The sequence below is a fragment of the Haliaeetus albicilla genome, chromosome 18 (assembly GCF_947461875.1).
Source record: "Haliaeetus albicilla chromosome 18, bHalAlb1.1, whole genome shotgun sequence".
In the NCBI taxonomy this organism is placed as follows: domain Eukaryota; kingdom Metazoa; phylum Chordata; class Aves; order Accipitriformes; family Accipitridae; genus Haliaeetus; species Haliaeetus albicilla.
The window spans coordinates 27,575,432-27,597,010 of NC_091500.1; the positions used below are offsets into that span (position 1 = coordinate 27,575,432).

The 21,579-nt window shown below is 36.9% G+C and overlaps 2 protein-coding genes across 18 annotated transcripts in view; both read right to left on the reverse strand.

The window, feature by feature from the left end:
* The window catches only part of DST (dystonin), a 307,062-nt gene that overhangs the window by 115,865 nt on the left and 169,618 nt on the right, over positions 1-21,579 (reverse strand). For 16 of the 17 annotated variants that reach the window (XM_069805989.1, XM_069805986.1, XM_069806003.1 and 13 more), the window contains 11 exons: positions 21,119-21,276; positions 20,607-20,785; positions 20,247-20,385; positions 19,225-19,418; positions 16,754-16,916; positions 15,986-16,069; positions 15,783-15,890; positions 14,940-15,038; positions 3,555-3,689; positions 908-996; positions 96-231 (listed from right to left, as the gene is read on the reverse strand). In XM_069805989.1, the coding sequence (XP_069662090.1) occupies positions 96-231; positions 908-996; positions 3,555-3,689; positions 14,940-15,038; positions 15,783-15,890; positions 15,986-16,069; positions 16,754-16,916; positions 19,225-19,418; positions 20,247-20,385; positions 20,607-20,785; positions 21,119-21,276 (1,484 nt within the window). Of the gene's footprint in view, positions 1-95; positions 232-907; positions 997-3,554; positions 3,690-3,788; positions 6,975-7,546; positions 10,319-14,939; positions 15,039-15,782; positions 15,891-15,985; positions 16,070-16,753; positions 16,917-19,224; positions 19,419-20,246; positions 20,386-20,606; positions 20,786-21,118; positions 21,277-21,579 lie in introns of those variants that run through there. The other variant, XM_009927262.2, reaches the window with a different exon arrangement.
* LOC138689735 (uncharacterized) lies at positions 10,329-14,931 on the reverse strand. The gene has a single exon (XM_069806004.1). It carries the CDS (start codon positions 13,377-13,379, stop codon positions 11,595-11,597), a length of 1,785 nt encoding a protein of 594 aa, XP_069662105.1. The 5' UTR covers positions 13,380-14,931; the 3' UTR covers positions 10,329-11,594.

A 21,579-nucleotide genomic window follows, 5' to 3' on the forward strand; every position in this document is an offset into this window, starting at 1 on the left:
TATTAATTGCAGCATCTTCCTTTACTGATCATGTGTGGTTCCAAAACCATGCAGTAAATCTCAAGAGACTGAAATGTACGTTTCAATCTTGTTACCTTTTCTTCCATCTTTTCATCACCCAGATACTGTGCTTCCTGTAGCTGCTTCAAAGCTTCATTGGATAACAAACTGTAGCTCTCCTGAAGGGATCTGACTTGCTTTTCCATTTCATTTCTCTCTTCATCTGTCATTCTATTAAGAAAAAAAAAAAGAGAAAAACAGAAGAAGGAGATATCTTTGAGTAATCTGTAACCTGCAGGGAGTGATCTGCTTACCCTTACTAAAAAAAAGTGGGGGGGAATTGGTAAAAGTAGTCTGAAAAAAATATAGCCTCATTACAAGGATGTTCAAGAAAGGTACAATCTGCGTGTAGTCATTCAGGAAAAGAAGCTACAGTCATCTAGAATTTATGTTGAATTATCACTAAAGCATTTAACATTTGCATATGCCTTTGCCTACTGATTATCAATCAAGACAGGTGACATAGCTAGCAAGGAGTTATGAGATATCTCAGTAATTTAATATCTTAAACAGCCTGATTTCAGACACAGATGAAACAAACTTGTGACACATAGTTCAAGCACTAATTTAGTCCTAATTTGTTAATTGACTTCAAATGAAAATTACTGTCTAATGTTTTTTAAGCTGACCAGAGGCATATAAACCTAGCCAAATTCTTGAAATAAACAAAACTGCGTAAAGCTTCCCCAAATGGGAACATAAACTTATAAATTTAAAGAAAAAAACTGACATATTTGTATGTGAAATATGACTGGAACTGTAAGATGAGGATATAATTTCTTTTTAAGCAAACAGTATGTACTGATTCAATTAATTTACATTATTTAAAAATTTAAAAATGGCATACTTGTCACTGTGCTTAGCTAAAAATGACTGAGTAGTCTGCAGAGCTTCAGCTATTTGTTCTTTCTTGGTTGACATTTCATCCAGGGAAATCTGAAAAATAAATAACCTGTGTTCAAGACTTAACTATGCACATACACATATGAAGAAATACAAACAAACATAGTATTTCCATCTGGGACTAAACTCAATAGTATAAAAACTTGATTTTTTTTTCTTTAAATACCGGCTATTCTTAGAGTGATATTATATACTATGGAATTGTATCATTTATCATTTATATATGGATAAGTCATTGTGCTGTCATTTGGATAAATAAGCTGTTTGTATTAGAAAACTATTGTGTGAGACAAAGAGAATTTATTTTAAAATGTTGTTTTAAAATTAACCAATCATTTAAAACCACTTATTATAGTTGGCACAGTTTAAAGCAGCTTTATAAAGATATGTGTACAATAGTCATTGCAAGAAGCTGCTCACCAACATGAGAGATAATAATTTAACAAACTTACCAGAAGGCCACAAACCTTCATGAAATTCAGTGACAGAGAAATATGCAGTATCAGACACTTGGAAAAAATGAATTACTTATTAATATTCTCCCTGCTATCATTTCTGTGATCCCCACTAAAGCACTTGTTCTGGAAGAGGAATTTGTGAGAATTTAATCTTTTAACTTTTCTGAGAAATTGTCTGCAGTCTCTTCAAAGAAATGCACTTATTTTGGATAAATAAAGGCTTAAGTATCAAAGGGGAGTCTAGGACTTCATTAGCAAGCCCAAGATACGTTCAGTGTCAGTGCAAAGAGAGCTCTAGCAAGGTGCTCGGGCTTTGCATTCACCTGGGTCCGGACACGACCAATTCTGCCCCTACGTGCATCACGTCAAAGGGCCTGAGCGTGGTCTTGAACGGAGCCTCCCTTTGCAATTACCGCCAGCCAGCCACAATCCCACCACTTTGTGCTGCCTGGACAGAAATCAAGACAGCAAGTGCTGTGTGCACTACACAAGAAGGCAAAGTGAGCGGGCTGAGGTACCAGACGGGGTCACGAGCTCCACTTTGCTCAGGGAACGGGCATCGCTGCGGTTGCTGCGTGTGCCCCGGCACTACCGGCACCTGCTTCTCCACCCGCTCCACTGCTACACCCCACAGCACCCCAAACCACTCTGTGAAATGTATTTCAGCTAACATTAGCTACCAAATCACTAGTCTATATGTTTCTACAACACTTATCAAGGCACCTGTGCTAGTCAGTGGAGACACACAATCAGGCACCTCTGGAAGGTGATGCTACCTCGCCGGGCCATTCCACGAGGGAAGGAAACACCCTCGGCAAACGTCCATCTCCCACAGGCTGGAGGAAGCCGAGGTGGCTAACTCGCAGGTTACTTGCTGAGGGCTCAGGCTGGATGGGGAAGATGCCACCCATAGCTGCTGTGGTAAGCTGAGATGGTCTAAGGAGTTGAGTGCTGGCTCAATGCTGACAAAGGTTTGCACTGGTATCATTAATAACGGCAGAAAAAGACCAATGCTGACTGTTTTTGCAAATCCTGATCCTAACTATTAGTGATTTACCAATCAGTATGCTCAAATCAATACAAGCTTACTTCCTCCTGTTGATATAGGGACAAACTCAGTAACAAAACTAGCACTGGTCCTCTATGAACAAGCAGCGCGCTGGGACCAGTGGCCATCAGGACTGCAGGACTGCTGACCTGCCTGACAGCACGCTTGATTTAGGCACACACTGCTTCAGTGGCTCTATGTGGCACCAGCATGCATGACCAAAATAAAAAACGTAGGAACAGGCTGCCAGGAGGGCCAAAATCATGTTTGCATGACCATACACCCAGCCCTGTACTGAGGGATATGGAAAAGATACTGCTCCATCTCTCTGCTGCTCAGTGTGCAGGTAGACCCTTCACCTCCTGAAATCTTTTTCAGGTGTCACTAAACTATTTTATGGGACAAGCCTAGCAGAGGAGCTGTTAGAAATGATAGGAAACTTCACAGATGGAAATTTATGGTCTGTACACAATGACAATGTACCTGTTAAATACAAAGGCGGCAAGATGGGCCACTCCAGCAGCCTGTGGACTAATGTGATAATAGAGGGCTCAGTCAACACCTGCTGTAGTCCCCAAGACAGCAGTTTTGACTGTCTCATAAGAGGATCCCTCAAAATATCTTTTAAAAAGCAAATAAACTGAGGCCTCAGGGCCCCTTCTACCAACTCTCTCCTTCCTGGTGCCAGGGTAGAAGTTACCAGACTTATTCACTGACCTATTTCAGGACAAGGGGGCAGACCTACGAAGTGCCATCCTGCCAGGATGCACTGTCCCTCTACAAAGGCTGAGTTATGGTTTGCAGGGTCCAGTTTCTCTAAACTGACATTTTGCAGTGTCAGAATACGTCACGCGCCAGGCCTGTAAAAAGCAGCTTGTACTTCTTCCTGAGCAACATGTTTGTGTCCCTAAACATTGATGTTCATTTACCCAACCCTCCACTCGCAATCAAACGTGAAATTACATCTTCAGTAAAATGTGGATGGTGACTTGGAGGAAAAAAAAGTATTTATGGAATATTTTGTCATTTTAATCAGCACCGAAAGCTAAAAAGACGAAGTGGTATTTTGCCAAACATCTGTGTACCTGCTGCTTAGGCAAATCTGTCTTTTCAGCCTGTTCTCCTTCTTCTTTGCTGAGTGTCTTGCTGAGGTTTGACACCCATTTCAGTAAATCCCCAGCTTTCTCAACATATTCCTTCTTTTCTTCTTCCACTGACTTCTGATGAGCACCGTGAATTGCAAAAAACATGTAAATGTAAATTGTTGCAATATTTAACATTAATGTTCATAGAAACACAATTCTACCACAATGGCAGTATTATCACATAAACATAAAGTGATTTCATTTTATTTATCAGCACATGCATTACTCTGACACTTTGATGTTGGAACAAAAATGCCACATAATAATAGAAATTAACAAAATAATTCCTCAAATGATTTGCAATTATGATTATGGTGCTTATTAATACACATGTACATTCATTATAAAATGACTGATATTAAGAAAAAGCATAGCTTCCCAGCCATTACTCAGCAGATAAAATCTAAACAACATTTGCATATAATGTACCTTTGAATTGCTGCCTTTGCATTACCCTCAGCTGTGGATATGTACAGCCAGCATAGGATATCAGTATTTTGCAATCTATGCACATGGATTATTAAATTACAATTAGGAAGAGTACATTGCTTTTATGTCTACAGAAATAAGAACAATAAAAATAAAATACTGAGACATTTCATCTTTTCCTGCACAGGAGAATATATTTCTTTTTATAGTAGTAAATCTCGTTAGTAGTTTCAAATCTATCAGTACTTGGAAAACATGCCTAAGCCCTTCCATGTATCACAAGTAAAACTGAAGACATTTTATTTCAGTGGAATTTTGTTTAATTTGATATGTAATTGTAATTCATTTGCCTATTAGAGCATGAAAACAATTCTAAAAAAAAAAAAAAAGTTACCTGAAATGAGACAAAAACTTAGGATATGTAACTTCATGATGTGAGTAGCCCCTTAAAATTAATGAAATACTAGTGTGAGGAAAATTTGCTTATGCATATGTTTACTGGACTGCAGATTTAACCCTTATATACTTTATTGCCACTTTTGTAATGGTATCTGCAAACTGATTTGTAATATTAAATTAAGTATCAGGTTACATGCAAAATGGGCAATCCCTTTCAATTTTTAAAATAAGAATCTGATTCTTGTCTCACCTAAATCTACCCATTTTGCACTAATGTTAATTTCATCAACCTCAGCATAACTTCTGATTTACACTACCTACATGTAGATAATGTCAGACAAGGCCTTCAGGTAAAAACTGAACACAGTCTACATTCTGAAATTATGAATCTGCCTGAGTTTATCTATAAATTTCAACTTTGTAACAAGTGATACCTAATTCTAGTTTTAGTGGTTTACACTAATTAGTAGTTTGTACTAATTAGTTTTACAGCAACTCATGATTATGTTAGAAAACACCATTTGTGATTTTCCATAAAGGCCATCATAGAACTTTTCCTTGACTTGAATGGGTTTTAAAGCAGGCGCCAAAATGAGTACTAGTATCTTTGTTCCATTATGAACTATAGTAAAGACTGGAAATTCCCGTTTTCAGGGGTTGAGCTGATTCTAACAATCGCAGCCCCGTGTGGCAATCAAAAACAGCTCTCTCTAAAGCTTCTTTGTAGGTTAACTTCTTCTTTGTTCTGGGGCACATTAAAACTTTACCATACAGTTTTTCATCTTTCACCTTCATAGCTGTGACAGCATCAATAATACCATTCTTAATTGCATCTTCCATTGTTAATCTGGAATGAGACTTTGGATCTATCAACCCACCAGTCAAGTACTGATACTCCAGGCAGCGCATGCCCATTTCTTTGTCTATAGCATTTAAATGCATAGCTTCAACAACTGACATAACTGTGTTCCTTATAGGGTGAATGATCCCAGTAAAGATCAGTTCATACTGCTGGATTTGCTTGGCACAAGCATCATCGATTAACTCCCTTTGCAAAGCTTCTGAAACACTGTACTTTGCCCCAGTAAATGGATCAATTATGCCTCCTGTACTAACCTGCGCTTCGAGACATCGGAGGGCAGTAACTCTATCTACCAAGTTTTTGCGTGAGGCTTTTAAGACTGGAATTCTTTCATTGGTTTCACAAAGCCAGAACCCTGCAACAGGACTGTTTAAATCTTTATTTGGCTGCGAACTGCTAACTAAAATATCACCAAACTCATTAGCTGTGATTAAACCCTCCTTATATTTATTGACTAATGCTCTGTCAATTCTACCCTGATTCAAGGTCTCCTCAATATTAAACTGTATACCGGTTTTAAGATCTGTAAGCAAAAGAGAAGAATTCCCATCAGAGTCAAAACACGTAGACTCCTTCCAATCAAATTCCTGTTCTGAAAGCTCAAGATATGTAGCTTTATCAACACAATTTTTTTGATAAGCTTCATATGAAGTCATTTCAGCTCCTGTTTCGACATCTACTACAGAAATTCTGTGACTTTTCTCTACTGATGGGCTGCTTATTTTCCTTTCACCAACTGGAAGGAGAAAGCATTTACTGCTTACACTGAACAAACACATTTTCAGCAAATCACAATAGTACATAGCTTTCCTGTTATTTGGATTGTGAAAACATTTTGCATTACTAGAAGGTTCATGCAAAAATTTTAAAATTGTGTTATTAAGCAAGCCAAGCTGCACGGCGACTTCTGGAGGTACACGAACACTCCGCACGGGATCAATGACTCCCCCACTTGCAATTTGAGCCTCAAGGATATTTTTACCTTTTTGTCTTTCTAAGAGTCGAGCTTCCATAGCCTGATACACAGAGAACACTTTCCCAGAACAGCAATAGCCCAAAACAGCTTGCTCTGCCTCAAGCAGTCTACTCTTGAACTCATAATCTGCAAGCCCTCTAACAACCGAATCATCAACAGAGAATTTCTGACCTGTTGTGGGATCAATGATAAAACCGGTAGCTGCTTGGGCCTCTAAAAATGCTAATGCCAATGCTTTTCCTATGATTCTTCTCTTTGCTGCTAAAGCAAAAGAGAGAATCTCCTTGCTGGATTCAAGGTACAGCCCAGCTATAGCTGTAGATTTAGTTAAAAATTTTTCAAGACTTTTCTGAACCTCATCAATAGTTTTCTGCCCTGAACAGAGCTGTTCAACTGTAAGCCTGTCTAAAAGTTTAACTTCGGTCAACTGTCTGGCAGTTACATCATGTCGGAGACCTTGAAATTTAATATCATCATATTCCTCTGTAAAATATTCCAACTGAGTTTCATCATCAACAGTTTTCAAAATCTCTTCGCCTAAGAAAGAGCTCCTCTTTGCAAAGTCTTCTTTCCTAAACCCTTTGGATGTTTTGTATCCCTCAAACATTCTCTCTTCATTACCAAAAGTCTTGTCATTTTCTTGGTTTAATGTTGTGACTTCAACGTGCGTGTCATAGTGCTTGTTCTTCACTATCTGTAAATAGGAATTTTTTGACACAGTGAGAAATACATCTGCAGAACTATGCTGTACATAATTCAATCCTAAATCCACCACCAGAGCAACATAAGGGAGAACTTGAATGTAAGTCAGGAAGGAGAACTACTACTAGCATTGGAGAGCAGAGAAATATAGGTAAGTAGAATTTTAAAGCACATTTGCCATTTCAAACATGTATTCAATAACAGGAATAGGACTAGACTAAGCAACAATAACTGTTGTTTGTTACTGTATGAACTTAGTGCCATTAATCAAAGCTTATTTTGACCAACAATGATACAATGGTGTATGTGAATTCCCATTTCCAACAAACTTTTAAAATAATGCGTTTCTTAGATATTAACAAACCTGCTACAAAGGCCTAATGAAAAGCTTTTTTTGTCATGTAAGAATGAAGGGGTTCCCTTCACCAAGGTAAGAACATAAGAAACGTTAGAGAGAATACAGAATAGTGATAACATATAACTAAAAACAAACAAACGAACAAACAAACAGAGTAGTAAAAACCAGCACTAGGAAGGCAAACCCTCACAAAACGTAGTGTGTACCTCCAAGGGTTGCAGTTTTACCACTCCTAATTCATGTTTCGTGTCTTCTCCATGTCTAATAGTTTGTCTGGAACTGTGTAGGTTCCTGTTTCTCAATTTGTCCCTTTCAGATGTTCCAGAGATCTGGTTTGCTTTGTCAAAAGTTATCTGGAACTGCGTACTTGTTTGAGAAACAAACTCTGTAAAAGATTGTGGCCTTGAATCTTCTTCCAGTGATTGGTTTATTCTTGACATCTGGAACTGCACCTCTCTCGGTATCATATCATCAGCACTCACGTACAATGTATTTCCTTCTATTTGATCAGATTTAAAACCTAATCTCTCCTGTTTCTGCCTTAACAAAGGTGAGCTAGGTTTTGCATGTGGAGGAAGCTGTTCAAATTCTCTAGTTGCAGTGTCTCTCAGGTAATTGAAATCATTCCCTCTTCTCTCACAGCTCAATTTAAATCCAGAATCTTGGAGTTTATTGTTTTGCTGAACTTCATTCTGAAACAAAAGAAACCTGTGTTCACTCTCCCTGACCTGCAGGTCCATTTTCTGTTTCAAGCTCTCAACCATGTGCTTCTGCACTTCCAATTCTTCTTCAAGTTTCCCGCACTTCTGGTGATAGTCCATTTCAGCCTGCTTCGCTTGCTGTAGTTGTTCATGACACTGTTTAAGCCTTTCTTGCAGATCTTCCATTTGTATCTTGTAAAACATGATATTTTCCTCAGCCATATGCTTTTCCTGCTGAAGAGCAACACATTCTAGTTTTATGCCAGAAATGTCCTTTTCTGTGATGCTATGGGATTCCAGTAATTTTTCAACTTTTTTCCTAAATTCCTCTGCGGAGTGTTTAAACTTAATGGATTCTTCCTGAAACAGAATCATCTTCTTCCGTGCCATTTGTTCATCCAGAGTCTTCTGATGGAGTTCATCCTGTAATTTTTTTAATTTACTACTTAGCTCTTGTATATGAGCTTGTTGTAGTTGCACCTTCTGCTCACTCACTCTCTTTTCCATAGTTAAAGTATTCATTTGGGCATTTAGATTTTTAACCTCCTGGTCAATGGCTAGGGTGGAAGCACTTTGTTTATCACATTTTTGTTTATATTCACTAGCTAAGTCTTTTGTTTGTGCTAGATCAACTTCTAGGCTTTTGATTTTACATATGAATTCTTGCTCAATTATTGTCTGCTTGTGCAATTGTTCATTTGTTGTGCGCAGTTGCTCTTTGAAACCATCTGCTAGGGCTTTTAATGCATCATTTTTCCTCTGAATACTTTGTTTTTCCAGAGTAATCTTCTCCGATTCAGACTGAATTTGCTTCATCGCTAGCTTTGTTTCAGTATTCCATTTATTAAGGTCCTCTATCTTTCGTTTCAATGCTTCTGACACCTGATTACTTTTGGCTAATTCATTCTTCAGAATCTGAATTTCCTGCTGGTTTTCTTTCTCTACTTTTGTTTTTTGAAGCAACTGTTCTTGAATTTTCTTATATTGGTCTTGAAGACTATTTGCTTCTCCTTTGCACATCTGTGTTCTGTGTTCAGCTGCCAGCTTCTCTTTTTGAAGAGAACTGATTTGTGAATTTAAATGTTTGATAGTGATTTCAGTTTTTGTCTGTGATCTACTTAACTCCTCTACCTCTCTTTTTAGCTGTGTCTTTTCTTGCTGAACAGATTTCAGCTCCTCCTGATAGTTCATCTTAATTTTCTTAAGATCTATAGTTTCTTGCATCATCTCTTCAGCTTTACCTGTGGTTCTATGCAGCTGCTTGTCCAGTTCTTTCAACTGTTGCAAATATCCCTGCTCTACTTGGTCTTTTTCCTCCAACTTAATTTTTAGGCATTTAAGTTCACTATTGACTTTATCTAGTTTCTCTTTTAATAAACAAGACTTTTCTTCTGTTGATGATTTTTGAAGCTCAATTTCATTCAGTTCATATTTCAGGTCTTTAATAGTTTTATCAGCTTTTTTGTTAGCAAGGGTTAGCTCATCTATCTTCTGTTTCAGCTCTTCTACTTTTTTGGCTTCTTGTTTCTTCTGGAAACTTGTAATTTCAGAATCAGTCCTACACTGGCTGCCTTGCCCAGCTCTGAAAGTTGGCAGGGAAGTTTCTCTAGTTACAGGGTACCTGCCTTCAACTACCTTCCTTCTGGCTTCAGCTTTCTCTCTTTCTTGCAGCTTTATTTCTGATAGGTTCCCTTTAAATTCAAGACCTTGTTCCATTTGCTTTATCAGTTTCATAAGTTTCTCCTCTGCTTCTGTTTTTTTCTTCAGTTCCTGCATTAAGTTTTTTTTTTGTTGCTCTAAATCATGAAGATTAGTATCTTTTCTTCTTAGATGCTCTTCAAGATTTCTTCTGGTAAAAGTGCTTTCTTCTATTTGATTTCGAAAAGCACGGAGGTTTTCTTCCAGTATACTTCTTTGAGTCTCTGCCTGAAAAATGAGCTGCTTTACACACTCCAACTCCTGCTCTGCATCTGCTTTCTCTTTCTCAGTGCTCTCTAGAGCTATACGACACTGCTTTGCTTCTTGCTCAGCCTTGGTCTTCTGAAGACAAATCTCTTCCATGTCCTTTTGCTGCTTCTTCCACTCTTTTTCTGCAGCTTCCCTCACTTTAGGGAGCTCCTGTTCCACTTGGAATTTTTGTTTCTTCATATCCTCCAACATCTCCTCAAGTGTTTTTACCTTTCCCATGAGTTTTCTGTTCTCATCTATTGTGCTGTTTTGCTGTGCCATTAGATCTGAATATGCCTCACGTGCTGATGCTTCTTTATTCTTTAAAATCTGTAAAGGAATAAGATTAGTTGGAATATACTTTTTGTAATACAGCATATGAAACACATTAGGTTCTTTGAAAAGCAGAATGGAAAATACTTACTCATATATACATGGTATGCCCAGAAGGTAGGACGAGCAGTTCCCACCACCATCACCTTCTCTTGAAGGCTTCAGGAAGTTACCATTAGCCAAATATGAAACCCTTCATAAAGACATCCACAAAGCGAAGAAGTCCTGAAGCCTCTCACTTCAGACAGATGTCTCTTAGCAGTAACCAGCATCAAACAACAGCTTGCATATGCTTTTTCTCCAAACAAACAGGTAGAGCAAACAGTGAGCCAAACACTATGTGAAAGAATTCCCAAGGAGAAAGTGGCCTACCATTTCTGGATTAGTTCAGTAGGAATTGGAAGAAGAATTTTATGCGTGCGAGCAAAAACAACACAAGACAAGTTTGGAAATCCCGTCCAGGAAAAGAAACAGTACCTAGAGCTAGAGCTAAGATGCATCAGCTCCAGAAAGAGACGTATCTAAGCCCCAGTACCTCTATGCTCCACAGTCCCAATGCCTCCCCACTGGCTCAGCTGGGGAACTGGCAAGAGCACAGCTGCTCTGCAGTGTAGACACAGTTAGAAGTATAAACATGGTTATTAGGAAAATCCTAGTGAAAACCAGTTGGCTAGTAGTCTTTGTATGTTGGCAGATCAAGGGAAACTCTTACAAGCAAGATGTGTATTCACCAGTAATAATATGGTTAAAACCATACATACCTTGTCTTCATTAGCACTGCTGTAGTGTTAGTTACCAATTGTGAGCTAACACAAGGTAAAAACACACCTGTATTTCTATGATCATACAAACATGGCAAAAAGGGTAATTATAGCAACATTTTCAAATACACAAAATGTTGATTTAGTTCAAATTTACCAGATTTACCTAATTTTTCATATGATACATTAAACTTATTTCCTAAAAGGCTAATGCAAAGGCAGCTTCTTCAGTTCCTCTCCATACTTCCCTGTGTCACAATTCTGACCAGACTCCAATGGCTACAAAACATTTTAATTGGTTTCTTATCTGATCTCCTTTTATGCTCTAATAGACACAGAATCTAATGTATTATGCTTGAAAAAGGCGAACTTAAAAACAAGATACAGTCACAAACTGTATCTTGTTAACTTTCGTTATTTCTTATCAACATGGCTGAGCATCAGCTGGGTGGAGAAAAGGATGGCAATTAAATAGTAATAGAAAATAAACATAAAAATAAATTTATAAGAACTTAAATCTCAAAATGAACAGTAATTAATATATCATTAGCATATTCATTGTTTAAATTATGTTCAATCAACTTTAAATCACTTGACATATTTTGAGATTCAAATGTTGATTTAGATTGGTTTAGAATCATTTTTAAATTAACTGTTTCACTTGCATTGCATAAAAACTGTGGTACCTTAATAACAGTTGTGCTCCTTCTCTGTTCATTATCATCGCCTCTTTTATTTTGCTTTTCCTTTTTTTCAAGTGAGGCTTTTTTCCCTGTTTTTTCACAGAATGTTTTCTGGAGTTCAGTGTTTTTTCCAGGTACCTTTGTGCTATGACCCTTATCTCTACTGTCCATTTCTGCAACTAGCAATAAATCTTTACATTTCTGACCCTGTTCGAACTTGTCTTCTCCACTCTGCTTCTCCCCACTTATATTTATGTTGTCCAAACCATACATTTTACCCTGTGATATTTTCTTCTCACTTACTTTCTCATCGTGACTCAGAAGCTTTTTTGCTAATTGATGTTCTGATAATGGAACATAATCCTCTCCTCCATAAATAATTTCTGAGAGGGCTGTATTTGCATTTAAATCAGCAGCATTTCCTAACAATTCTGTACCTAAACTTGGATCACTCTGCACTGGTGACACTTCAAAATCTAATGGATAAGATTCAGAGACTTTTGCTGCATACTGATTCTCTGAAATATTTCCTGAAGAAACAGCCAAAATTTCTCGCATTGTACTCTTGGCTTCATTTGGATTTAAATTTGATTTTTCTATGATTATGTTTTCTGCTATGAAGTAACTTTTATCCAGAGATGCTCTGTGCAGTTTGGTTGTATCCCTTTCAACAACAGCAGAAACACCTGGATTGCTCACAGATTGCACATTTAACTTTGTTTTTTCACGTCCATTGTGTTCTGCCAGCTCTCTGGAAGAGGATGCAACTTTCTCTAAAGGTATTACATCCCTTACACCTGAAAGAGAGTCGCCTTTTTCGCCACACACTTGAAACTGCCTGTCTTCAGATTTTAAAGTATTATGGCTATTAGTTTCTGTAAAGCAATGTTCTTTACACTGACATTCAAAATGGGTTCTTGGTTGCTTGTAAAGGCTGATATCCAGGGCGTGCCTTCCGGTTTTTGGAGTAACTTCATCTTTCTTCATTGTTAGCTCAAAATTAGTTTGTGATTGCATCTCATATTCTTCCTCTGTTGAAACATCACCCCCTGCCTTTCTTGAAAATTTTTTTCCTGTGGTTTTGTGTAACACTTCCACTTCAGGCAACTTCTTTGATACTGCCTCTGTTTTCTGTCTCTCTCCATTAACAATTTGCTCATTTAACATTTCACCAGGATCCTTATTCACACTCACACAGATCTCAGCTGAAACAAAACAATCTTTTCTACCATTTTCTTCTTCTTTACTTTGATTACCAAAACCCATTAAATTCTCTTGCTCTGTATGTAGCTTATTTTCTCTGTTGCCACTAACGCTACTTTCTTGGGCACTGAAATTCAAAAATTGCTTTAATATTCTATCAGTTTTGATTTTATCATATATGGCTACATCTAATTTTCTTCTGTCTGTTTCCAATTTATTTTCTGTGTGTTTAGGTTTACTGGAAGAGTTATCTTTTTGCAAATATTCCACATCCATCATGGTTTCATTAGGTGTGTTTTCCTCTCTGAATTCAACAGCTTCATTACATCCCAAACGTTGAGAGACTTCATCTGACTTCACAGGTTGCTGGAGTTCACTCTCTTCTGGTAAGCTCTGAGCATGACAGCACATGGATTAAACTGAGATATCATGGAAAGCATCTGTTTTTTTCCCTTATTCTGTGCATTCTTAATGCTATTACTGAGAGTTAGGAAGAAAGATTGGCATGGAAGAAAATCTTTGAACAATCACAGACTTCAGAGGTCTGATCCCAGAAGAAAAAAAATTATCATTTCTCCTTTGAAAAGGATTATTCATTTTCTGATTTGCTACCCTCATTACAAAGAAAAAAAACATCAAATCACTTTGAGACTGGAAATCTACTTAGGTTATCTTCATATAAGCTAACAGATTTAGAAGGCTGCTGGAAGGTGGAGGAGGACGGAAGATGGGGGGTGCTTGATTTCCAAAGAAGCAGTCCTGGAGATTCAGAGCAGACTGAAACTCCAAAGAGTTTTAAAGATTCCATTTGCTCTTGAAGAATGTGAAGCCTATTGGCATTCACAGGTTTCTTGATCCTTGTTTCAATTCTTGTTCTTTGTTTCACTTTTTATCCTTGATACCATTAGCATTATTAATCATACTAAATCCTCAGTTATAATGGATACTTATCAACAACAAATATTATGTATTTCCATCAGTATGCTCCACCACTTTATGATGCACAAAGATACATGCTGTTAGTATTACAGTTTGTCCAGATGTAATCAATAGCAAGAAAAGCCAATAAAGACAAAGCCAGCACCAGACATGCATTTAAGAACTCTGGTTTTCTGTAATAAACATTAAAATTTATACCTTATGAGAGTATTCTCCAATTTCATGTAGTTTATATAGGACTGCATTTAATATGGGCATTATTTTAGAGATATGCACTGTATAGATTATACTAAAACACTGTAGTCCATAAAGAATGACTATATAATCTCTTCCAGAGAGAAAGATTTCAAAAGACAGTGAAGAATTTAAAAGTACTTTTTTCTCAATTATTTGGAAGGTTGATTCTGCAGCAAGCATGTATTTTGAGTAATTTGTCTGCTCAATTTCAATAACCTACTCTTGTTTAAACACTAAGCATAAATAAAATGCTGTTTGACCCCAAGGAATCAATACAGTAGAAAGGTAGAAGGAAAAAGAAAATCTAAACATGCTAAAGAAACTTAAGAAGTTAATTAAGAGGGCAATGCATCTCCCTGTTTAAAGAACTCCCTTATATGTTAAGTGGACCAGAATGCATATTGTGGAATATTAAGGCCTACATAGAATATCAACAGTGTGTGCACACTAAGTTTGCCCTCATTTTAATGTCTGCATTTATCCAAAAGATCAAGCCCTAAAATATTAAAGTATTAAAATGTACTGTATGTAACTATATCTCCATCAGAATTTAGTGAATCATATCATCCTTCTAGCTGGAAGAACTGGTAAAATGTATGGATAGTATAGGATTTTGCTTATCTGAATGATACTGGTGTAATTTAACACTCCTACATTTCTATATGAAGTCCAGTATATAAGGAATTCTAGTCTTTCATATCTGCTGCTAACTTTGTGAATAATTCCAACAGGTATATTGCTCTTTGTTTGCCTAGCTGTTCTTTTCGCTTGGCTGGCTGCCAGTGGATGACCTACCTCTTCCTCCTCCAGTCTTTTCAAAGAGTCACCTGCAAACTTAATGTATTGGGTCATCAAGGTCACTAAGGCAGTATAACGAGTCCGTAAATCCATGAACTGCAGAAAAACAAAGGTGGGGTGGGGGAGATAGAGGGAAACACTTCCATTAACCTTCAAAGAGGTGATAAACACTACTCTAGAACTTATCCTGATTTTGATTCTAAAATCTGATTTTGGAATCCAAAGTCCTAATTTTGATTCCCAAGTTGAATGCCATCAACAGGGTGCACTTTCACAAATAAATCCTAAGGATCTATGAGGAGATCCATAAGGAGAAGAAACAGAAGACAATGTTTTGACTTCACAGTCACTTGATTCTTCCCCCCTGTAAGAACAGGTTATAAGAGGGACAAGCAGCACTGGTCACTATTCCTCTCTAACAGTTAGCAGGGAGATAGACTTATCTTTCCCACCCAAATGAGGCTGATTTGCCTTGGAATCTGTCAGTGTTCAGATCTGGTAAGTTTTACCATAGCAAAGATGAAAGCTCCCCCTGTTTACTGTGAACAAGATCTAACCCAGAGGTAGTTCTAAACAGTTTTACTGAGGTACATTTTTCATATAGCTTTTTATAATTTGGGGGACTTTTGCTTATCAACAGCAATATAGTGTTTCTTTATCTAAATACTGCATAGTGACCAACAGAATATTTATCACATAATATCTATAGAGAAAAAAAATAATCTTGCTTGGGTTACACTATTTAATCATTAATAAATCCTAAATCCCATTCTTGTGTTTACTCTGTTTTAAGCAAAGACTCAAAAAATCATGTTTTCCTGTCATAAGAAATCCATTTACCTCTTGAATAATGAAGTCTGATGAGCTTTGCATTCTTCGGCGTTTCACTGGAGATTTTTGTTGGGAGTCAACCATAGCTCTGTAGGTCATAGTCTGCAACTCATAGTCCTGTAAAAAGAGAAAATACACAAAATGACTGGCATTCCACATGATACTGACACACACACAAAAAAAAGAATTCTAAGTATAACGTTATTTATTACCTTCACAGCAGCTGAGTATTGTTCTGAATACTTCTGGCATTCATCTATTTTGCCTTGTTTCATTTCAATCTCAGAAACCAGCATCTGTAAAATATGTATCTACATTTTCATCTTAAAAAGTTATTTTTATTACTATTATTATTAGCAATTCTACTTTATCTAACATCACGAAAGTTACATAATACGCTCATTGCCATGTGTGCACAAGTAATTATTTGCTCAAGCCTATGTCCTGGGCTTTGTCAGGCTTAGAGTAAGAAGCAGTGAAAAAAATCTGCCACGTTTAATTGCCAGTGAGCGAACTTAAAACAAAATCAGGAATATACCATTTCGTGCATATAATTTGTTATTTTGTCTCTTATTTAAGCTGCATTTCTTTCTTGCAGGAGACAGTTGTTGAGTGTAGCTCTGCTTCCATGAAAATATTTCTATGTCCATAAATACCAAGAGCAGTACTGAATAAAAAATGATGCAATAAGGAGAGTCCAGAATTCTAGGCACCCTCTAAGGTTCTGCTCTTCTTGCACATTTAAGGACCAAAACAATGTGGTCTATAAAATGGCAATAGTGAGTGATATATTCATGATGTTAGCTGCATTATAAACATAAAACCATAAAAACTGGTGATGACTTGGAATTTTACAGTAAGGGCTGAGGGATATAAGCACCTCCTATCAAGAAATAAGACTGACAATACTGGGTTAAACTGATGTTTTAATTCTTTGGTCATTACAGCAGTGCTTTCCTACAATAAGATCCCTTTCATACCTTATGTTGGTTCAGCTGTTTAGCCAATGCTTTGCTATTTTCCGGATGGATTTCTTGAATCTTTCGCTGAGCATCTTCCACTTGTTGAATCCAAGTGTCCAAAGAATTGTAAGTATCTTTGTAATACTTCAGAGATTTATTAATACCTTCTAAGTCACGCAACCTGATTTTATTTTAGAAGATAAGCCAAAGGGGAGAAGATGAATATTAAAGATAAAAACTGCAACACTAAGCCAAATACAGCTTTAAAGGCTTCAGATGCCTTAGCTCTGCTTATAGCTCACACTATAAACATACTAAAATAACACTAACTAAACAGTAAATTAAATTCTCCAACACCAAGATTCCCAGCTTGATGAAGCCTTTTCATTTGTCATAAATGACACCCAGGAGAGATCCTACTACAGAAGAAACCGCATATATCCCTCAGTAGTGAGCTAAACTGCTTGAAACTCCATAAGCACAGGAAACCCCAAGCAAGATGAAGGGCTCTGCAACAGCAATTAATTCTGTTATAAGAAGTGAGAGGATTTCAAATGTGACCTATGTAACTCAAGAAGGAGCATGCTGTGCTGGACTTAAGTCGTGGTTGGTTCACCATACTCTCTGTGCCTCCCACAAAACAACAGGAGTTACACTAAAACTAAAGCCTTTAAATGTTCTAACGTGTGAAATGTTCTAACGTGTGAAAGTAACTGTTCCTGTAAGTCCATTTTTAAATCACGTGTTTGACCTGAAAAGAAAGTGCTGTATATTTCTTGAAAGTGGTTTCCATACTGATGAGAATACTGACAGTTTTTCTTTCATGATCCTTATACTGTTACTTCAAAGATCATATAAATATGACCACTTCAACTGCAGAATAAACATACTTATTAAACAACTTTTTATAGTTCTACTTGCAATGAATACTTTGAATTGCTCTAGTGTTGTTCTCAAGATGCCATAAGGAGACTGAAAAAGAGCAAGCAAAGGAAACCGTATTGCTCAGGTTTCATAGTTAAGCATGTTTTAAAGCTAATAACCATGAAAAAGAGAAAGGATCATAACTGCAGCCAATATTTGTACATACTTTTTGTATAACGATCATCAGTGTCAAGGTGTTAGGAAGCAGCAGAGGGAACATTTGCAGAAAGCAGCTTGTTTACAGCTCCATGCTGCAACTACCACAATCTGTCCTATTTACACTAGAAGCCACTCTGTATTAACAGCAATTTTTCAGCATATTCTATTCAGGATACAGTCCTGTGAGGAGAGCATGTGGTTCATGTTTGCCCTCTGAGGAAATAAGGACACTTCAGTACCTCATAAAACTACTGTTTTATCATTTAGATTATGTCACGCTATCAAATGATGAAATATCTGAGGTGCATTTAAAGCTAGCCATTCTGCAGTCAGCTTTAAATGAGTCAGCTTTTGCTCATCTTCCTTTTAACTTCCAGCAACGTTAAATAGAGACAACTAAATGAGTTAATTACAAGTGAATAATTTCAGTATTGCACCTGATTAGGTATTCATCCCTTAGAAAAGGAGAACAAAAAGGGGAAAGGTTGTTGTGTGAGTTTTTACATCAACAGCACTATCTTTGATGCTCTTGTTCAGGTTATCTGTAATGACAAACTAAAGTAGATTTTAAAGGAAAGAAATTCAGGCTGTACAGTACAGACTTCCTTAACTTGCCCATACTTCTTCCTTCAGTCTCTACAGTTCTGGTTCCTTCAAATATGAGAAACAGAACTATAGAGACTGAAGGAAAAAGTATTTCCAGGAATGTCATGTACACGTATCTCCTTCAGAACTACGGGTAGGTGTGTTCTGCTGTACCTGCACATCTGTGTAGGCATGTGCATTTGAGTAACATTCTCCAATATCATTGTGACAGTAATAGTGAAGGGCTGAATTTAGAGCAACATCTCAACTGGATATTGAGGCTGCATGAAAACAGTTGCACACCAAAAGAAAATACTGGCACTTCACCAAAAGTTATTGCAGCAAAATTATCACAGAAGTCAATGGAAGCTAAGGACTTCCAGACTTAGCACTTCAGTCACTAAAAGCAAGTTAACATGAATCCAATCATAAATGATGAATCAGCTCATCAGTTTAGCCTGTCAAAACTAATTATGTGGAGAAACAGATGGTATTTCCATAGGACAGCAAGCCATTTCTGCAGGCTTTTCTTTGGAAATAAAAAAGACAATTTATCTCTACTGTGCCTCAATAAGTTGTAAGTAAATAATTTTTCTATATCTTGTTAATCTTTTGGTGCTCCACAGTCACTGATATCTCCTGTGGAAAAGTAAGACAATGATGTCAACAGCACAGAAAGGGTCAGAATCGTTGATCTTAGCACATTTCACAAACAGTTCAGAAAACTATGCTGACCTATTTTAATATTCTAATGATTTTTCCTCAGAAACAACAAAACCAGCATAAAACATGAACAGATTATAATAAGAAGTTATACTAACCTATTTTCAATTTGACAATGAATGTTTTGCCACCTCTCGGCTAACTGATCAACTTTTTCTTTATGCCAGTCGAAGTCAAGATCACGTTCCTTGTGCATTTTAAACATCTGATCACTGATCATCTTTGCCTTCTGTAGTTCGTCCTCTAAGGCATGGAACACTTGTCTTTTCTCATCTACTTCAGATCTCCATTGCTAGTATGCGATAAATGATAAATTGTAAATAACTCCTAAATTATGACACTATTTTATAAATGAGTATTTTACATGAGTAAAATGTATAAATGAATAAACAAAACCCGTTTAAATTAGAGTATTTTACTTCTGGTTGCTCAAACACTAGAATGGCACCAGAATGGGTCTGAAGCAACTAATTCACTATGAACTGCAAAATAATTCTAAATAACAGCATCCCCTACAACACATAGATCAAAACATGGACAGCAAATTAATACACTTATCTTATAAACTACAGCTTTCAAAAAAATCACTAGGTAGATGCCAATCATTCTTTCTGACAAAAAAAGCATTACTCATCATTTGCAATATTAAAATGAGGTATAGACAGCACTCAAAAAATGCTGAACTTCAATCTTACCAGTTTGCAAAGATGCCTGCCAAACTTCCTGGAAACCCTGATTAGTATACCGTAACAGTAGCAGGAAAGTTATTGTGGCCACATTTATATAACAATATATTTATGTTACCTTAAGCATATGTTACCTTTTGAAAAGACAAAAAAATAAGCCTTACTGCAGCATTGACAAGTGCCACTCTTGGAAGTTCAGATACTTCAAGGCATTTCTAACAGCAGGAATGATCATGCAAACTATCCAATTCCTAAGGCTCCAAAGCTGTCATTTTTTTCTGAGATGTCAATCCTAATACAGACTTTCCTCCAAATACATAGGCCAACTTTTGATACACTATACAGTATAGCATAACAAAACCAGGTGTTACAAGACAGATAATTTTCCTATTAATTTTTGATTTGCCCATGAAAAGGCATCGGCCAACTCTTACCTTTAATGTACCCATCAGATTTTCAATATTGTTTTTGTCAGCCGTTACTGCCTCTTCTTCACACAACTTTGTTTCATAGAGTTTTACTAATGATTCTGCTCCTTGGGTGTTCTTCAGCACCAAATTTACAGTTTTCAATCTGAAAAACAGTAATCTCTTGTTAACTGAACCATTAATAACAACATTCAATACACTTGTGTTTTTTCAGCCTTTTCATGTCATGGGGTACCCCTTTATATAATGTTAAAATGTTAACTCCCTTTTCCTTGATAAGTATTATTTGTACGAATATCTTCATATTTATTTTGAAGAGAAAACTGTAAACTAAACATGTGTGATGAGAGATGGCCTGTTACATACTTATCTATGTAAATGGAAGACATGGAATAAACTTGGTTCATGTTCTGAATAACAACATTGAGCTCAGAGCGCAGAGTAGGGACTGAAGGTGAACCAGCAGCTTGACTGAAAAACTCTTCACATTTATCTGTGATGACTCCCAAGTCATCCTTCAGCCGATCCAGCTCTTTCTTCAGTTTCTGTAAAATGAAAGGTGATTGACAGTGCTTTTATCCTACATCAACCTGATGTACACTCTACATATCATTACTAGTACAGGTCTACTCTCCTTTGCTTGTTTCATGTGGACACCATTAAAAAAATTTTAAAATGGAATGTATGCATAAAAGGGAAACTAACAGAGTCGCCATTTATTAGCATCTTTTTTTCTCACAAACACAAGCTTCATCTTTGACTCTTGTCTTTTCAAGGTGCACTGCAAACCTTTCTGGCTACACTCAAAACGTCTGGATATATTTGTTTTAAAATAAAATTTCTTTTCCTAGGTAAAAGAGCCTTTCTCAAAGGCTCACCTCTTGCTCTGAAATCCTAAACACACTTTCATGTAGATCATCCCTTTCCATCGGGGTTCGGATCTGCCGTATTAACCGCTCCTCACAACTCTCCAGTTGTAGTCTGATATTTCTGACTTCAGAGATGTAGAGATTGTAAATAGATTCTTCCTGCTCCTCTGTTGAAAGGAACAAGGCACATGTTAGCAAACAAAGCCATCATGTCATTTTCACCATGTCTTCTCATGAAGCACTTTATAAAGTCACCATTCTACAAGTCTTTCATGACTGGTTGAAATCCCATCAGCTTCTATTGGAATTTTTTGCCTTACAAGGCAAATTTTAGGAACCCTTAAATTTTAGCTGTTATAAGATCACCTCCTCACACATGAAAAATTATTGTATGTCTTTGACCGTTCAGCCCAGGTACAGGCGTCACCCCTATGCAGACAGTGCTAAACTCAGTGACCGAGTCTTTCAGT